This window comes from Dermacentor variabilis, chromosome 2 (genome assembly GCF_050947875.1).
Source record: "Dermacentor variabilis isolate Ectoservices chromosome 2, ASM5094787v1, whole genome shotgun sequence".
In the NCBI taxonomy this organism is placed as follows: Eukaryota; Metazoa; Arthropoda; class Arachnida; order Ixodida; family Ixodidae; genus Dermacentor; species Dermacentor variabilis.
In genome coordinates this window covers 246,434,822-246,455,044 of record NC_134569.1, presented here as the reverse complement: position 1 = coordinate 246,455,044, position 20,223 = coordinate 246,434,822, and the positions used below count along the sequence as shown (strand labels likewise).

Sequence of the window (20,223 nt, the reverse complement as noted above, 5' to 3'; positions counted from 1 at the left end):
TGTCACACATGCTTTTTTGACGGGCACAGAACCACACAGATTTCTTGAGTGCGCGCACCTCTGCAGTTCGATTACTCTATGCACCAAAGCCTCGTGCAGTGAAACCTCATTAAACCATAGTTGGCTGGAGCCCTGAAAAAGTACTTGCTAAACAGTAGTACTGGGGCGCGATCGGAGATCTTTGTTCGATATAGATTCTGTTCGGTTGCTGCAACATCACAAATTGGCAGTATGCAAAATTTCTGAGAACGGGATGGAGAGAGCAGCCAATCGGCAAGTGGTGAACTCCCTAGAACTTTACTTCCCTCGTTTGTTGTCCGCTTGCAGAATACTATAAAACGAAATGTTTTTTGTCTTCCAAATGAATGAAATCTTCATCAAAAAATGATTTTTTTCTTCTCAAGCTTAAACACGTTTTCAAATAGTAGTTGGTGTGACTATTACAATTTATAACTATTAGTTTCTCTGCATCGTCCCTAGGTGGTGTCGCACACAGCGAGAACAAAGAAAGAAAAAAGAAACGACGGGAGCAGTGGTGCACTTTTCAAGAGGCAGCAACAGCATTCCAGTGGCTCGCTGTCACCCGATGATGGGGTTGATTTCGCTGTACAACCAATGCACTATTTGTTCCGAGAAATGAAAGCGACGCCGGAATTCACTTTCTGAAATTTCTACAAACTCGCTTCGCAGCTCCACTTGCTCTGCTTCCTCGTCGAGCAACGCCAGCGCAACAACCGAAGTTCCCAAACGCAAGCGCCATTTTCCCAACTTAAAATATGGATTGGATCCAAATGTGCCATTCCACAGCTGCCGGTTAGATTCAATCCAATCCACCAGACGTGCCATGCGAAGCTGGTCTCATAACGAGCATATGATTGCTCCAAACTGGAGGAAGCTACAACAGCTAGGCTTAAAGTGTACGAGGCAGCCATATTAAAATGCCGATGGCGATATAGTAACACAGATTTAGGGTTGTACTCGATTCTAACGCGCGCACAATTGTTGGACCCATTTGATTGGGGAAAAAGTGCGCATTAAATTTGAGTAAATACAGTAGGTAATTTGCGGGGTTGTGTACCGGCAAATTACATTGATGCGGGATTGTAGTACAGCAACATTTCATTGTCGAAAGGTACGAAATGCATTTAAGGCTAAACCCCTACGAGAGCGATTTCCTGCACGACGATGACGAGCGACGGCTTCAAGTGACAAAACAGGCCGTCACTTTAACAGATCGCTAGGCCTTGTCGCACGATCACTCGGTTCTGGAAATATAGAATTCGTTGCTCATCGCCCGGAAGTGCTAGGAGCGACTAGCCAATAGTGCAAAGCCAGAACTGGATGTGGATCACTCAAGTACTACCGATTGTCACACGGAACGAGCAACCGATTGAATTTTTATACATGCAAGGATAAGAACCTGCTGCAAGACCTTCAGAAATATTTTATCTGCTTTTTAGAGTAAAGCGCATCAACTTAAATTAATAAAGCACGCATCACACCAGTTACGACGCATATTTGCTGCCCTCATACCGGAAACACCGAGGAGACGTCGCAGAAGTTCTCACTCGCATGGGGTACAACTTGTAGGCGACGAGCGAACGTGACAGCCATCTCTATTGCATCGATTTTCTCTGTTGCGCACAAGGTCGCTTGCATAGGGTTTATACTTTAATCCTTTGGGCGTTTGCTGGTGATACGAACATATTCGTTGTCACGAGAATTTCGTAGTGGAGGGATTTCAATCATGAGTTTTAACTGTATTTTCATACGGGGGCTCATCAGGGATTGGTTCCGAGATCAAGCATGCGGGTTAGATTGACGGCTGTTGACGCGGCAGTTCGTTGCCGCATATTCAACACGATCTGCGTCCATATTGTTGGCTGATCGGCCCGATCTTCACAAGTGATCTTGCACTTTACAAAATGCACACTGCTTTTTTTTTCCATTCCCTCTGTCTGTGTTGCATTATCATTTCGATCAGTCTTTTCAACCCGGATGAACCTTGTATAGGCAGAGGCGGGCCCGGCCGCGTATTTCCAACTGCTCGTAGGTACAGCGGGGTGCGGCACTTGCGGAGACGACAGACGTTTGCGCGCATGCGCGAGTAAGAGCGGGGGCGAGAGAGGAAGTGTGGGAAGTTTTGCTCCTTGAAAATACAACTCTGCTTAGGTACTACGGAGGAGTTTCTTGGCGCGTATTGTATGCGCTTGTCCCTAGGCGTGCCGGCAGAAGTCGCGGGGCGCGGTAGTGCTGAACTTCGAACTTTATTTTCTTTCTTCATTACAGAAGCATTACAGAAGGCAATTATATTTATTCGATCATGTTTTTACTAATGAAAACAACATGTCATTATTTCGCATTATTGGCGGCGCCTCCAGGACACCAAAGCGGTAACAGGGACATCAAAGCTAGAAGCCGGACTAGTCCATAGGTTGGGGCTCGCATAGGTCGAACCCACGGACCAGTCCGGCTTCTAGCTTTGATCCCCCCGCTACCGCTTGGGTGCCCCGGAGATCCTGCGCCGCCTGCTTTAATATAACCTCAGGTGCTCTCCTGAGGCCTCTGTTTGCCGATTACATGTGCCCTCCTGGAGCAGTGCTTGTAAAAAATCTGATCTATCACCGCGACGGAAAAAGCGACCCGCGACTTATACAACACCAGTCAGAACATTGTCTCGTCAGACACAGCGATCACCAAGCGGCGTCCGCGCCCACTGCCTCACTACGCGGGCAGCCAGCGGCAGAGCATATAAACCAACTCGACCGCATTCCGCAATGCCGGCATGTCTGGGGACAAACGAATACAATGCGCGCTAAGAAACCTCCGCAGTGTCTAGGCCAAGTCATGTATTCAAGGAGCCAAAACCGTCAGATTTTCTCTCTCGCGCCCACTCTTACTCGCGCGGAAATGTCGAGCTCTGTCAAAAGTACCACGCCCCGCTCTACCTACTAGCAGTTCTAAAAACGCGGCCCGGCCGAGGCGGTATCGGTCCCCGCATCGGGCCAACATCGGGGAGCGCTCGTAGTAACACAAATCCGCCACTGTGTCAGCCATGATGGCCTGTCCGCATTGCGCTCGATGCTCCTTTAGCATCAAGCACGAGGGGCTCCACGGCACATGCGACATGTGGCACTGAGCATGTCTCTATACCAAATATATCGAAAAATCGAATTGTAGATGTTCAATTCGCAAATAGAAGTATTTGAACGTTCACTATCTGATTCGGTGATATTCGAGTATTTGCGCACCCCCGATTGCACTGGCTTATTTGGCGGCGCCGTGACGAGGCCTGGGTGATCGAGTGCGTCCATTTAAAGTCGGGCACCTCACTGTCCATGCAGATTGTGCTTCAAACTTGGTGATGGACAACACTGTCTTCTGCCTCAGCCCATTATTCTAAATAGCTCGACATCACCGATTTCATGTGCTCTCATCCGACGCACTTTGTTTTTCCTTTCTATCTGTGCAAGCTTATTTTTTTTCTCCTATTAATGCCCATCGCACACTTTCTTTTCAGAGGGTGCAGTGCAGACAAGCCCGGTGGTGCTGTCCAAGCTTGAGGTCTACCAGCTTCTCACCCCTGAATTCTTTGCAACCCTTGAGCGAGCCGAGCTGGGCCGAATCCTTGGCACTATCGCCACAGTTGTTGCCCAGGACCTACTACCACAAGAGTGAGAGAGCACCTTGGCTGTGGTTCATCCATCAAATACTCATAATACACACAGTCAACGATGTTGGCGTGACCAATTCAGCGGCAAGCTTTCTTTCATTTCCACTGCCGACTTGGATGATCAGTAGGTGCAACATTGACTGCCTCATTACTTGTCAACCATTTTAATTTTGGAATCATTACCTGTTGACATTTGTCAGTAGAGCCTTTTTTTTTCTCGCATTAATTTTTATTCTTCTATAAGCATTGGCTGCCAATGTAAGAGCAACATCTTTTACAATTTCAGCTGAATAGAAGAGCTCATTACTTCATGCAGAGCATTTGTTCAGCTGGCTGCTTGTTTTATGTGTAACATATGCAGATATGTTTCCACGTATGGATCAGTGCACTGCGAAAAAAGAAAAACGAATGGTTGCTTGGAAACAAATTCCACAGGGATCCTTCTTGTAGCTGTTCTTTTACAGCTGCTCTTACATCATTCATCAAATATCAAGGCAGCCAGCTTGCTTCTGAAGGCTTTTAATTGTGCTGCAAGTTGAATTGATGTTTAAATCAGCTGCAGTTTTTTGATGCGATTAAGCAGTACAGATCTGCTTACTTAGCATGTGTGATGGGAAGTGCTATGATATAGGTGCAGTGGGCACTTTTATTTCTACTAGAATATCTTGTGTGGATAACACCATGGTATTGTTTCTATGAAAGTGAGCCAGAGGGAGCTAGTTTAACGACGTAGCAGACATTCTTTCTTGACATCCTGTTACACTGCCAGGTAATGCAAGCACTCAGTTCATTTTTTGCTTAGTGGTTCACATTACTAAGGCCATGTTTCAGAATGGTGACTTTTGAAAAGTTACTTCTATATGCATCACGGCCTGTCTCCACGAAACTTGCCTTACATAAGATATGCCAATGCAGGCCTTGTCGGTTTAAAGGTAAATGAGACAAACACAATGTACAGGAGGACATGGCGCAATAATGTGAAATCTGCAATTCTTTGTTGACCACCATGTTGGTCCCTTGAGTGCACAGGTATTTGCCTATGTTAGCGTTATCACTTGGTGCTTGACCGGTCTGGAATGGGTACAGTCACAAGTCATTACTTCCCATTATCAATATTGGCCAAAAATCTATAGTGCCATTTGTCCAAAAAGATATGTTGCTAAGACCACGGATTTTCTTGCCTTATAGAACACAGCATCACTTCACTGTTTTGCTCCTACATTAAGTGTGCCTGTTCAAGGTTTGCAGCCTTTTCCACGAAAAATGGTCCAACTGCAGAGATATATATTTTTATTGCTAGACGAAGCGTTCGTTTTTGTCTTTTTAAATTTCAGTGCACACTTTATCCTGCTTAGCCTTTCATGTTGTCTGGCATGCCTGCGCCAAAAAAAAAACGGAAGTTATTTTCCACACTTTTTTTGGACTGTGCGATTCCTTTGGTAAGCACACCGGAGTGTTATGAAGTCTCATTTGTTTGTCATGAGAATGTGCTCATTCTTCTAGCCCGAGAAAGCATAGCGGATTGAAAGTTATTTTCTAACGCAGCTGATTTTCATAAATTAAGTCGCATTTTGCATTAGACATTGATGCATTCAATCATTATTTCATGACCATGACATAGTCAGCACAGTTACGTGAGTGCAGGCTTTTATAATGCAAAATGGCTTTTTAGTTGAACTTGTATATTTTTGATGTGGCTGCCAATGTTTGAAGTAGACCATTACTCCAATGTTGAATTTTACATGCACAATTTTTTTTCCAAATTTTTTGTAGATCACTCATTTTAATGACTTTATGAAACTTCTTTTTCTTTTTTCCTTTGGAATGTGCAAAACTCTGGTGGCTTATTACAGTAAAGCACAGGTGAGGAATGAAGCGTAGTTTGTTATAGGAATGTCAGCCTTATCATTATTTTCTTTAATAAAGACTATGTAGCTCTTTTTCTGCCAGCTTTGCAACTGTGATTTCTGTAAAGTCTCTTTATGAAGTAATTTCAGTGTCAAAATGGTCAGGCTCTTGCTTCATAAACAAGTGCACCATCTATTTCGCTGCTAGTAGCACAGTTTATTTTATTTATTGCATTTATTATATTGTCATTATAGGCTTCGATTTTGTGCTCATAGTGGGCATTTTACACTTTCTGTATATGCATTCGCTTTTGCATTGTTTTGTCTGAAGTGCACTATTTGAATGAGGTTCATCGAGACAGTCATGGTAACAGCCTTGAATGCTGTTATAAATATTAAAAAATGGTGTTAGTGAATGACTTCAGAAAAGATTTAGTGGTGTGTGCATCAGTGAGCTCTCATTGCACTTTCTCCCTTGTAATAGCATTGTTACTGGTAAGCTCTCGCAGTTTATCACTTTAATTAGAATTTGATTACTTGTACATATATGTTCCTTTGCCATGTGTGTCCCTAAGATTGAAGTTGTTCTCTTTTGTGATCAGCCTCGCTTTGTACATTTTAGTCCTGGACCTCAAACATTGAAATAAATCATTTTACATATTTTACATGCATTTTGTACATGTGTGTACCTTACTTATGCAGAGCTGTGTGCTTGTTTGTAAACTTGTGCACTAGTGCAAACATCTGGCATTTGTAGTTTAATTAGTGGACATCGTTCCTGCCAACTTGGCTTACTGGGTAGTTCATGGTCTAACAAGTAGAGCATTGAGCTGCTGTTCTGAAGGATTATTATTCGACATAACAACACAAACATAGTAGATTTCCATTAGCTCGACCCCGGTCAGTTCAATCTGAACAAAGGTCATGGCCAGCGCCCATGCATGGGTCCAAACACTTGTGGTTTCGATCCTAAAATTGACCTTTGCCAGATACAGTCAAATCTTGATATAACGACTCGCACGAGACCGCCGAAAATTGTTTGTTATTTTGAAATATTGTTGTGATTAAAAACATGGGATTATAAGCCAGTGGACAAACCTAGGAATGAAAATGACGTACCTTGGCAGTATATGCGTGAGCAGACAAGCATACTCTCAAATAAAAATGTTTCACTCACTTCAAAGCTGCTTTATTTGAAGAAATCGGTGATTTTCTTCTGGCGCTTGCACCACACACGACCAATTAGGAATGCGTCTACATCTTCCACTTTGCACAATACCTCATTGTGTACGTCATTGCACCGAGTGATGAAAGTGCGGACTTTGTTCATCTGTACTAAATCATCAATGTTCGACACGACCTCATCTTCTGTGTTCAGTGACCCACAGTTGTCTTCCTTTGGGTCGTCATCGTCGCTACAGACGTGCGAACGCAGTTAACAATCTCTGCGGTTGTCAGGTGCGCTGCCATTAGTGCCACGCTGTCACTCTAAATGTAGTCGTTGAAGGAAGAAATAGCGTTCAGCAGTTCCTCAACCTCGGTCCACAGGTCTCCTGGGTTATTGTCCGTCGCGTCCAATTCATCTTCAAGCTGCACAGGTGGTTTGACAAGCCCTGCTTTTCGCCAGCAGTTGCTAATGGTGGACGCCTTCAAGTTGCACCAAGCTCCTGTGAGCATTTCCGCTGCCTGACGAATATTGATTGCAGTCGGCTGCTTTAGGCGGAGGTTGATAATCAACCGCTGCACAAGGTGCTTATGAAATTCTGCTTTGACACTCTTTATAATGCCCTGGTCTAAGGGTTGCAGCAAGGACATGTTGTTTGGCAGCAGGAACTACAAGCAAACGTGCATCAAGCAAACATTCACAATGTCAGCAGAGGAGTTGTCGACAACCAGTAGAATTCTTTGGTCATCCCTTCTTATTTGGTCATCAAGTTTAATGAGCCACTCGTAAAAGAGTTCTCTGGTCATCCAGGCTCATTTATTGGCATGGTAGTCGTACAGTAACGACATGACGACTTTCATGCAGCGAGGTTTCATGTACTTGCCGATGACGATCAGTTTAATTTTTTTTGTGCCTGTTGCATTGCAGCAGAGCAGGACTGTCACGCGAAGATGCGACTTCTTCCCTCCTTTGCACTGCAGCTCTTTCAAGTGCATCGTCCAGTCTGGCAAGAGCTGATAAAAGCATGTGGTCTCATCTGCGTTAAAAATATTGTCTTCAGAGTACAATTCAGCCACCTATCGCCATCATCCTGGTTACGCCCACTTCAGGGCAAAGGCCTCTCCCATACTTCTCCAACTACCCCGGTCATATACTAAGTGTGGCCATGTTGTCCCTGCAAACTTCTTAATCTCATCCGCCCACCTAATTTTCTGCCGCCCCCTGCTGTGCTTCCCTTGGAATCCAGTCCGTAACCCTTAATGACCATCGGTTATCTTCCCTCCTCATTACATGTCCTGCCCATGCCCATTTCCTTTTCTTGATTTCAACTAAGATGTCATTAACTCGCGTTTGTTCCCTCACCCAATCTGCTCTTTTCTTATCCCTTAATGTTACACCTATCATTCTTCTTTCCATAGCTCTTTGCGTCGTCCTCAATTTAAGTAGAGCCCTTTTCGTAAGCCTCCAGGTTTCTGCCTTGTACGTGAGTGCAGGTAAGACACAGCTGTTATACACTTTTATACACTTTAGCCACCTATAGAAAACAGTAATTGCACCAGGAAGCCACGCCTTCTCTGTCAACAGCCTTTTCCTTGCCCAATACTACCTGCCAAGTCATTCCGTTCCTTTGGCAGAAACGAAAGAGTCAACCCACACTGGTGTCGAAACCAGTTATTTCAAGTGCATCAGCAAATTCGCGGGCTTTTTCTTGGAGCAGTGGGCCAGACACGGGAATATCTTGCAGTCTGGCATCTTTGAACCTCATGAGAACAGTTTGGTCCACATTTTGAAAGTTTCCCAGTCGCAGTTGTTTTCTCGTAGGAGCGAGTTGCGATTCCCAGTGAAGCTTGACAATCTTGTCTCGGTCATTCAAAATGGTCCCAACAGTCGATGGGGCAATGCCACACTGTCTGCACAAATCGATTAGCTTTTTCCCTGCGTCAATTTTCTGCAATGCGTTCTACCGTATTTACTCTCATAATGATCGCACTTTTTTGTAAAAAAAAATTGACACAAATTCAGGGGTGCGATTATTACACAGGTTAAATTTTCTGCGGAAAGAAAACTTGTTTTTCTTCATCCTGCATTTGCTGTGGGATGACAACAGGTCAACAAATGGGCGGCTGCCGTTGTATGTAGTGCGGGACACCAAAACAAAGATGGCGGCCGGCAGCGCAAGCCAAATGCGCCAAACGCGATTTTTTTTCTTCTCGTGAGTACATTACGTGCATTTGAAATGTCCCTTTCGAGACCTTCTGCACCGCTCACGGGCACACTACTGCACCATCGGACGGGAAGGGAGAGAACTATATATTTTTCTTTCCTACGCAGTTCACGTTTTCTTCCCACTTCGCGATGATTTTTGAACGCGCTCCAAAGTTTTGCGATCGTTGAAGTAGAACGTAAAAATGGCCGCCTCTGGAAGTGGCAAACGTGCTTCGAAAGAGCGAAGATCTCGTGATTCCGCTCTGTCTGCGGCTGACTTTAGCGATGGATTGAGCAGTAGTGAGTGTGAGGATGCGGCCTTTTTGTCACACTGACTCTGAGAGCCATGACAACGCAAATCAGCATGGAACATCAGCAGCCGCAGCCCGGTTAGCTTCGTTTTTTGCTTCGGCCCATCTTTGTTGTCGTTTGGAGCATTTGAGAGCCTGTCAAAGTGGAGACATAAAAACTGCAATAAGTGCTATAACAACAGGAAAACCCAGCAGAAAACAAGAGTTTACTGCAAGACATGCAACATCCCGCTATGTTTTACGTTGAGGAACTGCTTCGCTGCATGGCACGCCCAGCTGTAGTTCTTGCAGTTGGGTTCTCACACCCATGCTCTTGGGACAAAGGAACGACGACACAGTAGTGCGAACAATCACAAGGGCATTTATTGCACCTTTCATAGATCAATGCCTGCTAGCCGAGTGGCTATCCACAAAACATGCCGATGGGCGCGCGACAAATCTAGAAGTCCGACTCACTGCGACCGGATAACAAGCGAATATGTTCGCCCCATGCTGGATCCCAACGCCTGGTCATTCGCGTGTACGGTCACGCGAACGGTGGCGCGTTCGAAGGCAGGCCACGCGAGGCGGTCTCGCAGAAGCATGGATCGGCGCCCGCGCGGGACGCCCGCGCCGCTTGACGATCTCGAACCCAAGAGAGCAAGCGCCTTGTCTTTCGGCGCCCAAGTAACCCCGCAGCAGCGCAACACTCGCGCCATCTCTCGCACTGCGCTTGTACCACTCCAACCGCCGCGGGCGCCCGGCCACGCGGCGAAGCCGGATTACAGGAGACGCGCTATGCGGGAAAAACATATCAGGGGACGCGCGAGAGTCGCGCATCCCACATCTCCCCAACCTTAAATCACTACATATTCCAGCGAAACACGTCACACGGTCTAACATCAACGCGTGCTTCGCGAACAAGATAGTACATGCAACAGTGGCCGCGCTGAGGAAATGTCCACACACTGTTCATAGCATGCGAGCCGACATTGTCCTTGGGTACACCGCTGGCGTCCGCCGGTCACAGCAGCAGCTTTGCGGACTCGACGGCACGATTCCAGGCCAAGACTCCGGAAACGGCGACGCAGTAGTCGGAACGAGCAAGCGTCGCTCGCGCCGACGTGCCCTGTTGGCGAGAGCCGCAGTAGCTGTCGGTGACCGCCGGCTCTTTTCTCCGCCGCCGAGGGTTGCGAGCTGGATACAGGCGGCCGCCGAAGTCGCTGCGCCGAACTCGCCACAGCATCACCATTGCCCGGTGGCTCGATCGTAGTCCGGGGCAGCGGCGCAGACGATGTGCAGGTGACGGTAAACCAGGGGTGACTCCAATCACGCTGCGTACACTCAACACACTCGGCAACCACTAAAGTAATGCAAGGGTGAGGAATCCTGCATGCGCATCGCCCAGGTACGATGTTCAACTCTGCTAGCGAAAGATCGGGCAGCTACTCAGATGCTAAGTTCACGTGAACGAAGCTCGCTTCCTTTAGTCGAACGAGTAATTTCAATTCGTGTGAGGCTAAATAGAATGAGGGAAGCAAATTGCAACACCTCAACGCCACGGTCCACCAGGTTGTGTCCCTCCACGTGCAACAGGCAGCTTCGTAAAGCCTTAGGCCTAAAGCGTCGCTACCCTGACAACCGGCATCCAAAAACAACACCCAAAATGAGCGCAAAACAGGCAGCCGCGAGGAGACGTCAGCTCTGTTAGGTGGTCCTACTCCGCTCGGTGCACACAGCATTCGAGTTGACGGCGCCCACCGTCCCAGACGGTGTCGGAGCGCCCGGTGCCAGGCCGCAATACCAGTCAGCCCGTAGTGGCACCCGTGGCCCGAGGCCACCCGGCTCCCAGAGCCGCGACTTCATCAGAGTCAAAGAGATAGGAGAAGCTATTTACATGAGAAATTCGGACCATCCACGAGGCATCCGTACTCACTCGCTTCAGGCTTGTCAATGCTCTGCGGGCGCTGAGCCTCTCTCCCAGGAGGCAGACTACGTGGCTCTCGTACCGACGAATGCCGACGAACACTTGCGAAAAGGCTTAGCATGTTGACATGTTCAAACACACTACAGCCACCGTCGCCTCGCTCAACAAAGCACGCCGCCAACGCTAGCGATCAAAATCCACGCTAGCCCTACGCTTCGGTTCAAACAAAGGTCTCGAACGAAGCAAAACTTTTCAATCCATCGTCCGATGCCCCAAGAGGTCCACGTTGGGCGCCAGATGTGGGGTTCTCACACTCATGCTCTTGGGACAAAGCAACGACAACACAGTAGTGCGAACAATCACAAGGGCATTTATTGCACCTTTCATAGATCAATGCCTGCTAGCCGAGTGGCTATCCACAAAACATGCCGATGGGCGCGCGACAAATCTAGAAGTCCGACTCACCGCGACCGGATAACGAGCGAATATGTTCGCCCCATGCTGGATCCCAACGCCTGGTCATTCGCGTGTACGGTCACGCTAACTGTGGCGCGTTCGAAGGCAGGCCACGCGAGGCGGTCTCGCAGAAGCATGGATCGGCGCCCGCGCGGGACGTCCGCGCCGCTTGACGATCTCGAACCCAAGAGAGCAAGCGCCCAGTGTTGCCAGGTCGGACAACGTGGAGTAGCCCAAAGCTAGAGAAACTGTAGCCCAAATGTAGCCAAACACAAAAAAAGAGAGCAAAACGAATTTGTAGCCAAATATAGCCATTGTTTATTTTCAGTTTTATCTGTATGTACATTTTCGCATTCGACTACGGTAATCGCTTTTTGTACAACCCATCGTAAAAAAAAATGTCCGTGATGCCGTGACGGTCGACCCTTGACATCTACAACAGCTAAACATCTTGAAGGGGCAGCGCAATATGACGAAGACAGAAGGCAGGAACACACAGGACAGCGCTGATCTCACAACTAACTTCATTCGAAGGAATACACAAACTTATGTACATAACCCATAGCCACGTGCTCTCCCATCAATGGCGTCATTAACAATGCACAGGCAAAAAACTCAAAACCCTGTAATCTAATGTTACACTATGTTACTAATGTTACACTTCAATTTCACTGTCATGCAAATTTAACGATGGCCTGCTTACGCAACGCGACCCTTTTTTCCTGATATAGTAGACCTCCATAATCTCCCTCGTGGTCTCCTTCGATGTCGAATGGAAGCACGAACAAAAAACTTGGAGGACTCTTGGAGGACAACTGGTCAGAAAGTGTTGTAGGACGTTGATGGAAATGAACTGATCATGATTTATGGCGATAGAAACAGGCACGCTGTTCGGGATTGAAGTAGGGATTATAATTTAAAATTGGCAAAGAATATCTCAAAGGCCAGTAAGTGGCGAGGCCTGGCAATGAAATCTTGGTATTTCGAATGTAGTCTATGCGATTACTGTAAGTAAGTCGGCTGTTATTTACTACAACATAACTATTGCTTAAAATTGCAGTTGCTATAGTATTAGACACTTGCGCTTTATTCTATGCTTCGGAAATCAAAAGCGCACGCATGGCTACGGCAACACGCTGAACTGCGTATCACGCGTATAATCGTCGTTTCGTTTTCAATCCGATTGGTTTCGCTTTGACTGTTTAAATACCAAAGCAGTTGGGCTGGAAACAATGGAAACACGTAGCTATTCCCGCAAAAGTACTTAAGACTTCGGAAAACATGAATCGCAGGAACGTCGAATTGTTAGACAAACTACTTTGTCACACTTACGGCCGCACTTGTCGTCTGCCTCCCACTAATGCCGGCGTATAATCACTATCGCGCTCACCTACCACCGCTGCCAACAAGCTGCCAGTGAAAGACTACATCCTCACTGCAGATAAAAAAATTCTGATAAAAAATATTCCACGGCGTTTTGCGCGTTACCACTTCATGATTACATACTCTGACTAGCAAACTTTCCGTTGCTTTAAAAAATAGGTACCATGAAAATTGGCTCTCAGCTCTTTAATATTCACATTAAAGAGTGGAATGTGATAGCATTTAAAGATCCCTGACTGCTTCTCACCCTTCCCGGCAACCGCAGTGTATGCAACCATAATGTTTACCTGCAAACGCTGCAGGCGAACAATATGCATGAAGGCGAGCTTTCTGGTTCTTTTTTTTTTCATTCCACTCGCATGGCAGGCGCCACCGATGCTGCGGAGGCGAGTGCCATCTGTATAATGTTGCATGGAACCGAGCGGGGCGCGCCGCTCCTACTTGGCAGTAACCGCTTGTCCTCGTTTTTTTCCTGTGTCCCATGTCCTGATTCGCGCTGCACCACTCAGTCTCATGGAAAACCAACTAGCCCAAACCATCGCCCCCTACTAAGATGTCGAACAGCAGCTAGAAAAGGGGTTTGTGTTCGAGGTTCCGCGTAACGAACATAATTTTCTGGTATAATCACATTACAATTTGACGCTACCATGTCTATAGAGTGAGTGTAAGTCGTATTTTACGAATTTTCTGCCGCGTTTTACTTTGAGAAAATCAGTTACCTCAGTAATGCATATGCGCCAGCCGAAGGGCCTACGTTGTTCGGGATAATTTTTTCACACGGCAACGGCGTCGACGCCGGATTTTCTGCGAGACGGGGTCCTTAACGCCTGTCGCATTAAAGTTCATTTCACACGCAAAGGAAAATGGCAGTAAAAAGCTTACCGTGGGAAACGCGGGCTAGGTCAGAAACTGTGCCTAGCGCAATACTTCAACCAGACACCTTCGCCTTGGACACACTGGAGCGTGTCATTTACCCAGGCTTCCCTCCTTTCATGTCGGCGCCACGATGGCACAACCGTATTGCTCTCTGTTTCTCAGCATAGCCATGTTAGTACAGTGCACTGTGAAACACCCTCTACTCCCAGGCTCATCCCGATGCCCGGTGATTGGGTGTCGGGATAAGACGAAGCAGAGACAACATTGCTGGAGTAAATGTTAGCACGGTGAAGCGCGGTGTAAATTTAAGTTCATCAAGGATAAAATCATCGGCTCAAAGAATGATGCACTGAGGGGGGGGGGGGCATTTCGCGCACACACGCACAGCCACGCTGCTGGCTCAGGCAGCTAAAACATAGCCTTCAAGTTTTGTTTCTACTCTATGAGAGTCACCTCTGGAGCGTGGATTAAGGATCCACTCATAGCCTAAACAAAGCCAAGTCGCAGATTTTCAGTAGCCCAAATATAGCCACGTAGCCAACTCACCTAAGTCGACGCCAAAAATTTTTTTCTGTAGCCCAATTTGGCTATATAAAGCTAAACCTGGCAACACTGCAAGCGCCTTGTCTTTCGGCGCCCAAGTAACCCCGCAGCAGCGCAACACTCGCGCCATCTCTCGCACTGCGCTTGTACCACTCCGACCGCCGCGGGCGCCAGGCCACACGGCGAAGCCGGATTACAGGAGACGCGCTATGCGGGAAAAACATATCCGTGGACGCACGAGAGTCGCGCGTCCCCACGCAGTTAATCGTTTGTAGTGGAAGGCCTGTTCAATGAAAAAGTTTGATTTTTTCGGAGATAGTGCCTATTAGACGGCAATGCATTTGATACATCCCATAATTTTTTTACATTTGTTTCTTAGTAGATACAGGCATGTCTTTAAAGCTTTGTTCAATTTTATCCCACAATCTTGATTCTGGAAATTTCTTTTTTGACATATATCTCGTTAATAAAGCTTTTATGCGTCAAAAGTGCATTTATTCTGCCTATTGTTTATGTATTACGTAAAATGTTGAGTGCAGTACCTTCAGAAAAAAGATTGGGTGTATCCTACAAAAAACAAGCGCCTATATTCCCCACAGTCGGGAAAGAGGCAGGGGACAGCGAAAACACGTCATCTCCCTTCTAAAATGCCGATTTCCAGCCTGCCCTAGGAAGATTTTCAAACAATAGCCACTGCTCACAATGTCAGATCGCAGTAGTTACCCGTTTCTAAGGTGTGGCTTTGTTACCCACGAAAATTGCCTTCACGGTTGCAATAAGATACCAAACAAAGACAGCCTTCACAGCCGTTGTATGTTGCCACATCACACAGATGTATTGCAGCGAAGCTGACTTTATGAAACTGGTTTGGTGCAACACACAGTGGAACCTCTTTGGAAAAAGCTGCGAGAAAAAACGTACTAATCGCGAAAATGTACGATACGAACTTACTAAAAAAATCTGACAGACTCTAATATTTTTGACATCTGCATTTAATGTCAAGCGTTGCCCGGATCATTGCGGCACGAAATGCGTTTTGTTGTTTTCCTATTGCGTGGTGTTGTAAGAGTGCGACGGGAAACCGAAATGAAATCGAGCTGGTGGGTGACGCCGGATGCCGCTGAAGCAAAACGGGATGCCCACATCGCACCACCTGCTGCAGGGAACGGCGGCGCGTTTGGATTATCGCCTACTAAAAGCGGGCACTACGCTACGAATGGCACTATGCATCACACGCTGTAAAACAGATAGGTGAAGATGCTTATCACAATAGGTTTCGCAGTGACAGCTGTGAATGCGGCGTGTGACAGCCCGGGCGGAGATTTGCTGGTACCGGAATAAGAAACTGTATGTGGCGCTGTTTTCACGAGCGGCTGTATACTGTTCACGATTGTGCTCTCCTTGCGCTTTTTCTTGTTCACGTGGGATCTAGCTTCCGGACAACCTATATGATTGCAGTCTGTAGCAGGGAATGGCGGCATGTTTCGGTTATTGCCTATTAAAAGCTTGCGCTATGCTCCTGATGGCAGCACGTGCTCTGAAACGCATATGCGAAGATGCTGATTGTAATAGGATTAGCGGTGATAGCTGTGAATGGCGCGTACGACGACCCGGCCGGAGATTTGCTGGCACCGAAATGAGAAACTGCGTGTCCGCCGGTGTTTTCATGTGGGACAGGCGGGCGATTATAGCGGTGAATCGGCCACGGCAGGCAGCTATATACTGTTCTCGATTGTGTGGGACTCACGCATTTTGTTGTTTACATGGGATAAATCGGCCGGATTAGGTATCATACAATCGCAGTTTGGCAACGTACTGAACGTTGGTGCCGAAAAAGCTTGTGTTCCGGGAACGTATTAATCGGTAAAAATTGAGCATGACTCTATTGGGTCATTTTTTTGTTCTTGATTGCGAACGTTGGCGTCTGGAAAACGTACGTAACGGGAACGTATCATCGAGGTTTTACTGTAATACGTTTGTCTATTTTTCTTGCTAAAGAAATCGGGTGCACATTTTACTTTGTTAGGAGCTTTCATGGGGGTCATGCTATGTTAGGCTTGACTTTGGCCACTTTACTTTGGGATCCCTTCTGGGTCAAATTAAGGAAAGTCGACTGCACAATGGACAGAGAAGGAAATAGGCAGGGAACTGGGTCCAAGACCAACTTGGATCTCGACACGTGTCACTGGTTATGTGCCACCTTTAAGTGACGCCAACTTGATGCCAACATGGCCACAATCGCCTACCTTCCTACATACTATATACCGGCAGTGTGTGCACATGCTTACCGGTCGTAATGATTACAGGTGCACAAAATTTGGCCCACACAAACATTGTGCAATACTGTATTTCTACAGAAAAAAGGCATCAATTCAAGGAAGAACTGCTGCACATATGGCACTTTATCACGTAAAGATATATTTATTAACCGAGCGAAATTTGTGCAGCAACGTCGTAATGAGCACATGCTTCCCTTGTCATTTGGATGAGTAGAAAGCTTAAAACAATAACAATAGGGGGCGTGAAACCGGCGCGGCCATGACTGCGTCGCTCACGAACTTCTTGTTCTTCGTGTAGGTGCTAATCGGACAATTTTCGTGGCAAGGCCTCATCGAGACACAATTAGCTGGCACAAAGGAATCTATGTCAACAGACATCGATTCATGGTGCCGTTCTGGGCGCTGTGAAGGGATCGACGAAAGCAGCGGAGAGTTCACCGGCGAGGAATTCTGCACCGTCACCTCTTTTGGGCGTTGCCCGCTGCCAGTTAGACAACCATGGTCCAACATCGAGGACGACTACTGCCTATATAAGCAGCTGATCTCCAGTTCGCCTTCGGGGCGTGAAACCGGCGCGACCATGACTGCGTCGCTCACGAACTTCTTGTTCTTCGTGCAGGTTAGTTACGATGATGTATGTGGCACTCATCCCATTCTTGCGGTGCCGGTTTCACCCCCTGTACTTTTTGCAAGTGTCAGCTCAAACTGGAATGTGCAAAGAAAACTTTTCCGTAGGCGTCACCGTTTCTCTCTTTTACGGCGGTGCGCATTTTATCTTTTGTTATTGCTCTTATGCGGCGACGTTGAAAGAAACCCGGGTCCCGGAGACGACATTCTAAAGCAGCTTTTGAATGGACAGAAAGAGATAAAGAGTAAGCTTAACGCTATTGAACAGTATCAAGCTGATAATAAAAAAGGCAATGTGTGACCTTACCGCGCGCATGTCTAAACTCCAATCGCAAATAACTAAGCTAGAGGAACTGCAGAATACTGTCAGGGAGTGCAAAGAAATTAGTGAACTGCAAGAAGCCAAGCTGGAATCCCTTGTTAACAAGGTAGACGATCTCGAGAACCGGAGCAGAAGGAACAACTTGCTTTTCTATGGGGTCCAAGACAACGAAGAACATGAAATGTATCAAGTTTCTGAAAAAGACGTTTTGGAAATCTGTCGGTCTATATTGGAATGTGACGCTGTAAACATTGAAAGAGCCCATCGCCTTGGAAGGTACCAGTCCGGAAAAAATCGACCAATAATCGTCAAATTTACCACGTTCAAAGACAAGCAGGCTGTACTGGCAAATGCAAAAAAGTTGAAGGCAACAGAAATTAGCATATCGGAAGACTTTTCGGAAGGTGTGCGGAAAAAAAGGAAACAGGTGTGGAAGTACGCGAAGGAGCACCGAACAGAAAGCGATAAGGTAAACCTAAAGTACGACACACTATACTTAAACAAGACGAAGTATGTATATGATGAGTCGCTCAAACAGGTTGTACGGTCTGCTTGACAGGCACGGCCACAGTACTCCGCTTTCACAATACTCGTAGTAAACTGCAGAAGTATTCGTAACAAAACCGACGACTTTTTCAGTCTTCTGAAAATTGCGAAGCCAACTGCAGTAATTGGAACCGAGTCGTGGCTGGACGGCGATATAGGTGATACCGAAGTATTATAGGAAGGATCGCGGTCGTCGTGGAGGAGGCGTTTTTATTTTAATCCATGAGGCAGTCGACTTCCGGAAGCTGGACGTTGATGTTGGCCAAAATGAGTCAGTATGGGTTCAACTTAGGTTACGGAACGGGAAATCTCTTGCATTGTGTTCGTTTTATCGCCCACCTGGAAGCCCGGCTAAAGTGCTGAGTGACCTGTCTGATACCATGGAGACAATAGACGCTGATATCTTATTCGTAGGTGGTGACTTTAACTTACCTGAAATTGATTGGTCCCGACCAAGCATTACAGGTAACTTAGGAAATGCGTCGAGTAAAGAAATGATAAGGATATGCCACTCCTTCGCATTATCTCAACTGGTGCTAGAGCCTACTCGAGGAAATAATATATTAGATTTGCGGTTCACTAACCTTCCCACGGTAGTGCACTCTACAATGATAGTACCTGGAATAGGGGATCATAACGCTGTCGTTTGTAACATGCACCTCACATACGCTAAAATTGTTAACTGCGGCCAGCGACGCATATATGCTTACAAAAAAACCCGTACACTTGACATATGTCGAGCCCTAGACGCATATTACGATGTTTTTGAAACCTTATCAGAATCTAATGACGTGCATGAACTGTGGCGCATATTTAAAAGCAAAATCTTTGAATTGCGGGAACGATACGTTCCATCGTGGTTTATGACGTCACGGCGTGGCAAAAGTAAGCCATGGTATACGAAGGAAGTGCGCAAAATCGCCAAGCGAAGGCAGTATGCCTACGCTAGCTACAAAATGAACCAGTCGGCCACAAGAAAAGTTAAATTGCATCACCTTACAAAAGAAATGAAAATTGCAGTGAAACAGGCCAAGGCAAAGTTTTTCGGCTTTTTTCCCTCGCGAATTAACAACCAGCCTAAAGTATTCTGGAAGCTTATAAAAATGAATAGAAAGGACGACTTATCCATTCCCCCCTTAGACGATGCTGGCATCGTTGTTCACGAAAATCTGGCTAAAGCAAAATGCTTCAACTCATTCTTTGCTTCGGTGTTCTCTGCACGTGGAAACAGCAGCAAAATGAATACGAATTTTGGCAAAATGGGTGGGGAACCAATGGAAGACATTTTGATTGATCATAGGGGAATTGAACTGATACTAAGGCGGCTGGACGTTGGTAAGGCTTGCGGTCCTGATGGCTTACCTGTTGCATTACTATCATCGCGGGCTCACTCAGTCTCAAAATGTCTTCGCGTTATTTTTGATAAATCATTACAAGAAAGTGCCTTACCTGATGATTGGAAATCTGCAAATGTTGTCCCTGTGCACACGTCTGGACCCCGTAACAGTGTATTCAATTATCGACCTATTTCTTTGACATGTATTGTTTGCAAAGTGTTTGAACATGTCCTTTTTACTAGCATTATAAACCACTTAAACAGATACTCACTTCTAAGTCCTCAGCAACACGGATTTCGTACAGGTTTTTCTTGCGTTACCCAGCTAACAGAACTAACACATGATATAGCAAGTGCATTAGATAACGGCTGCTCTGTTGATTTGGTTTTTCTCGACTTTGAGAAAGCTTTTGTTGTTGTTCCCCACGATTTATTAGTAGAGAAGTTATCATGGTATGATTTAAACACATCAGTTATTGCTTGGATTAAGGAATATTTAAGCTCAAGGCACCAGAAAGTAGTTTTAAACAGCCAACACTCGGATGACATTGATGTAACATCAGGAGTACCACAGGGATCCGTCCTGGGCCCTCTCCTATTTTTAATCTACATGAATGACATATGTGTTGATATTTCATCTCCTATACGTTTATTCGCAGATTATTGTGTGTTATATAGAGTTATTCATAATGAAAATGATTGTCTTGCCTTGCAAGAGGACCTGAACAAGGTTACGGATTGGAGCAAA

At 46.3% G+C, this 20,223-nt stretch overlaps 1 protein-coding gene across 2 annotated transcripts in view; it reads left to right on the top strand.

Moving 5' to 3' along the window:
• The window catches only part of LOC142573218 (uncharacterized), a 325,311-nt gene extending 319,126 nt beyond the window's left edge, over positions 1-6,185 (top strand). For both annotated transcript variants that reach the window (XM_075682810.1, XM_075682809.1), the window contains exon 34: positions 3,521-6,185. In XM_075682810.1, the coding sequence (XP_075538925.1) occupies positions 3,521-3,678 (158 nt within the window). In that variant the 3' untranslated portion in view covers positions 3,679-6,185. The remainder of the gene's footprint in view (positions 1-3,520) is intronic.
• Positions 6,186-20,223: the final 14,038 nt, after the last annotated feature.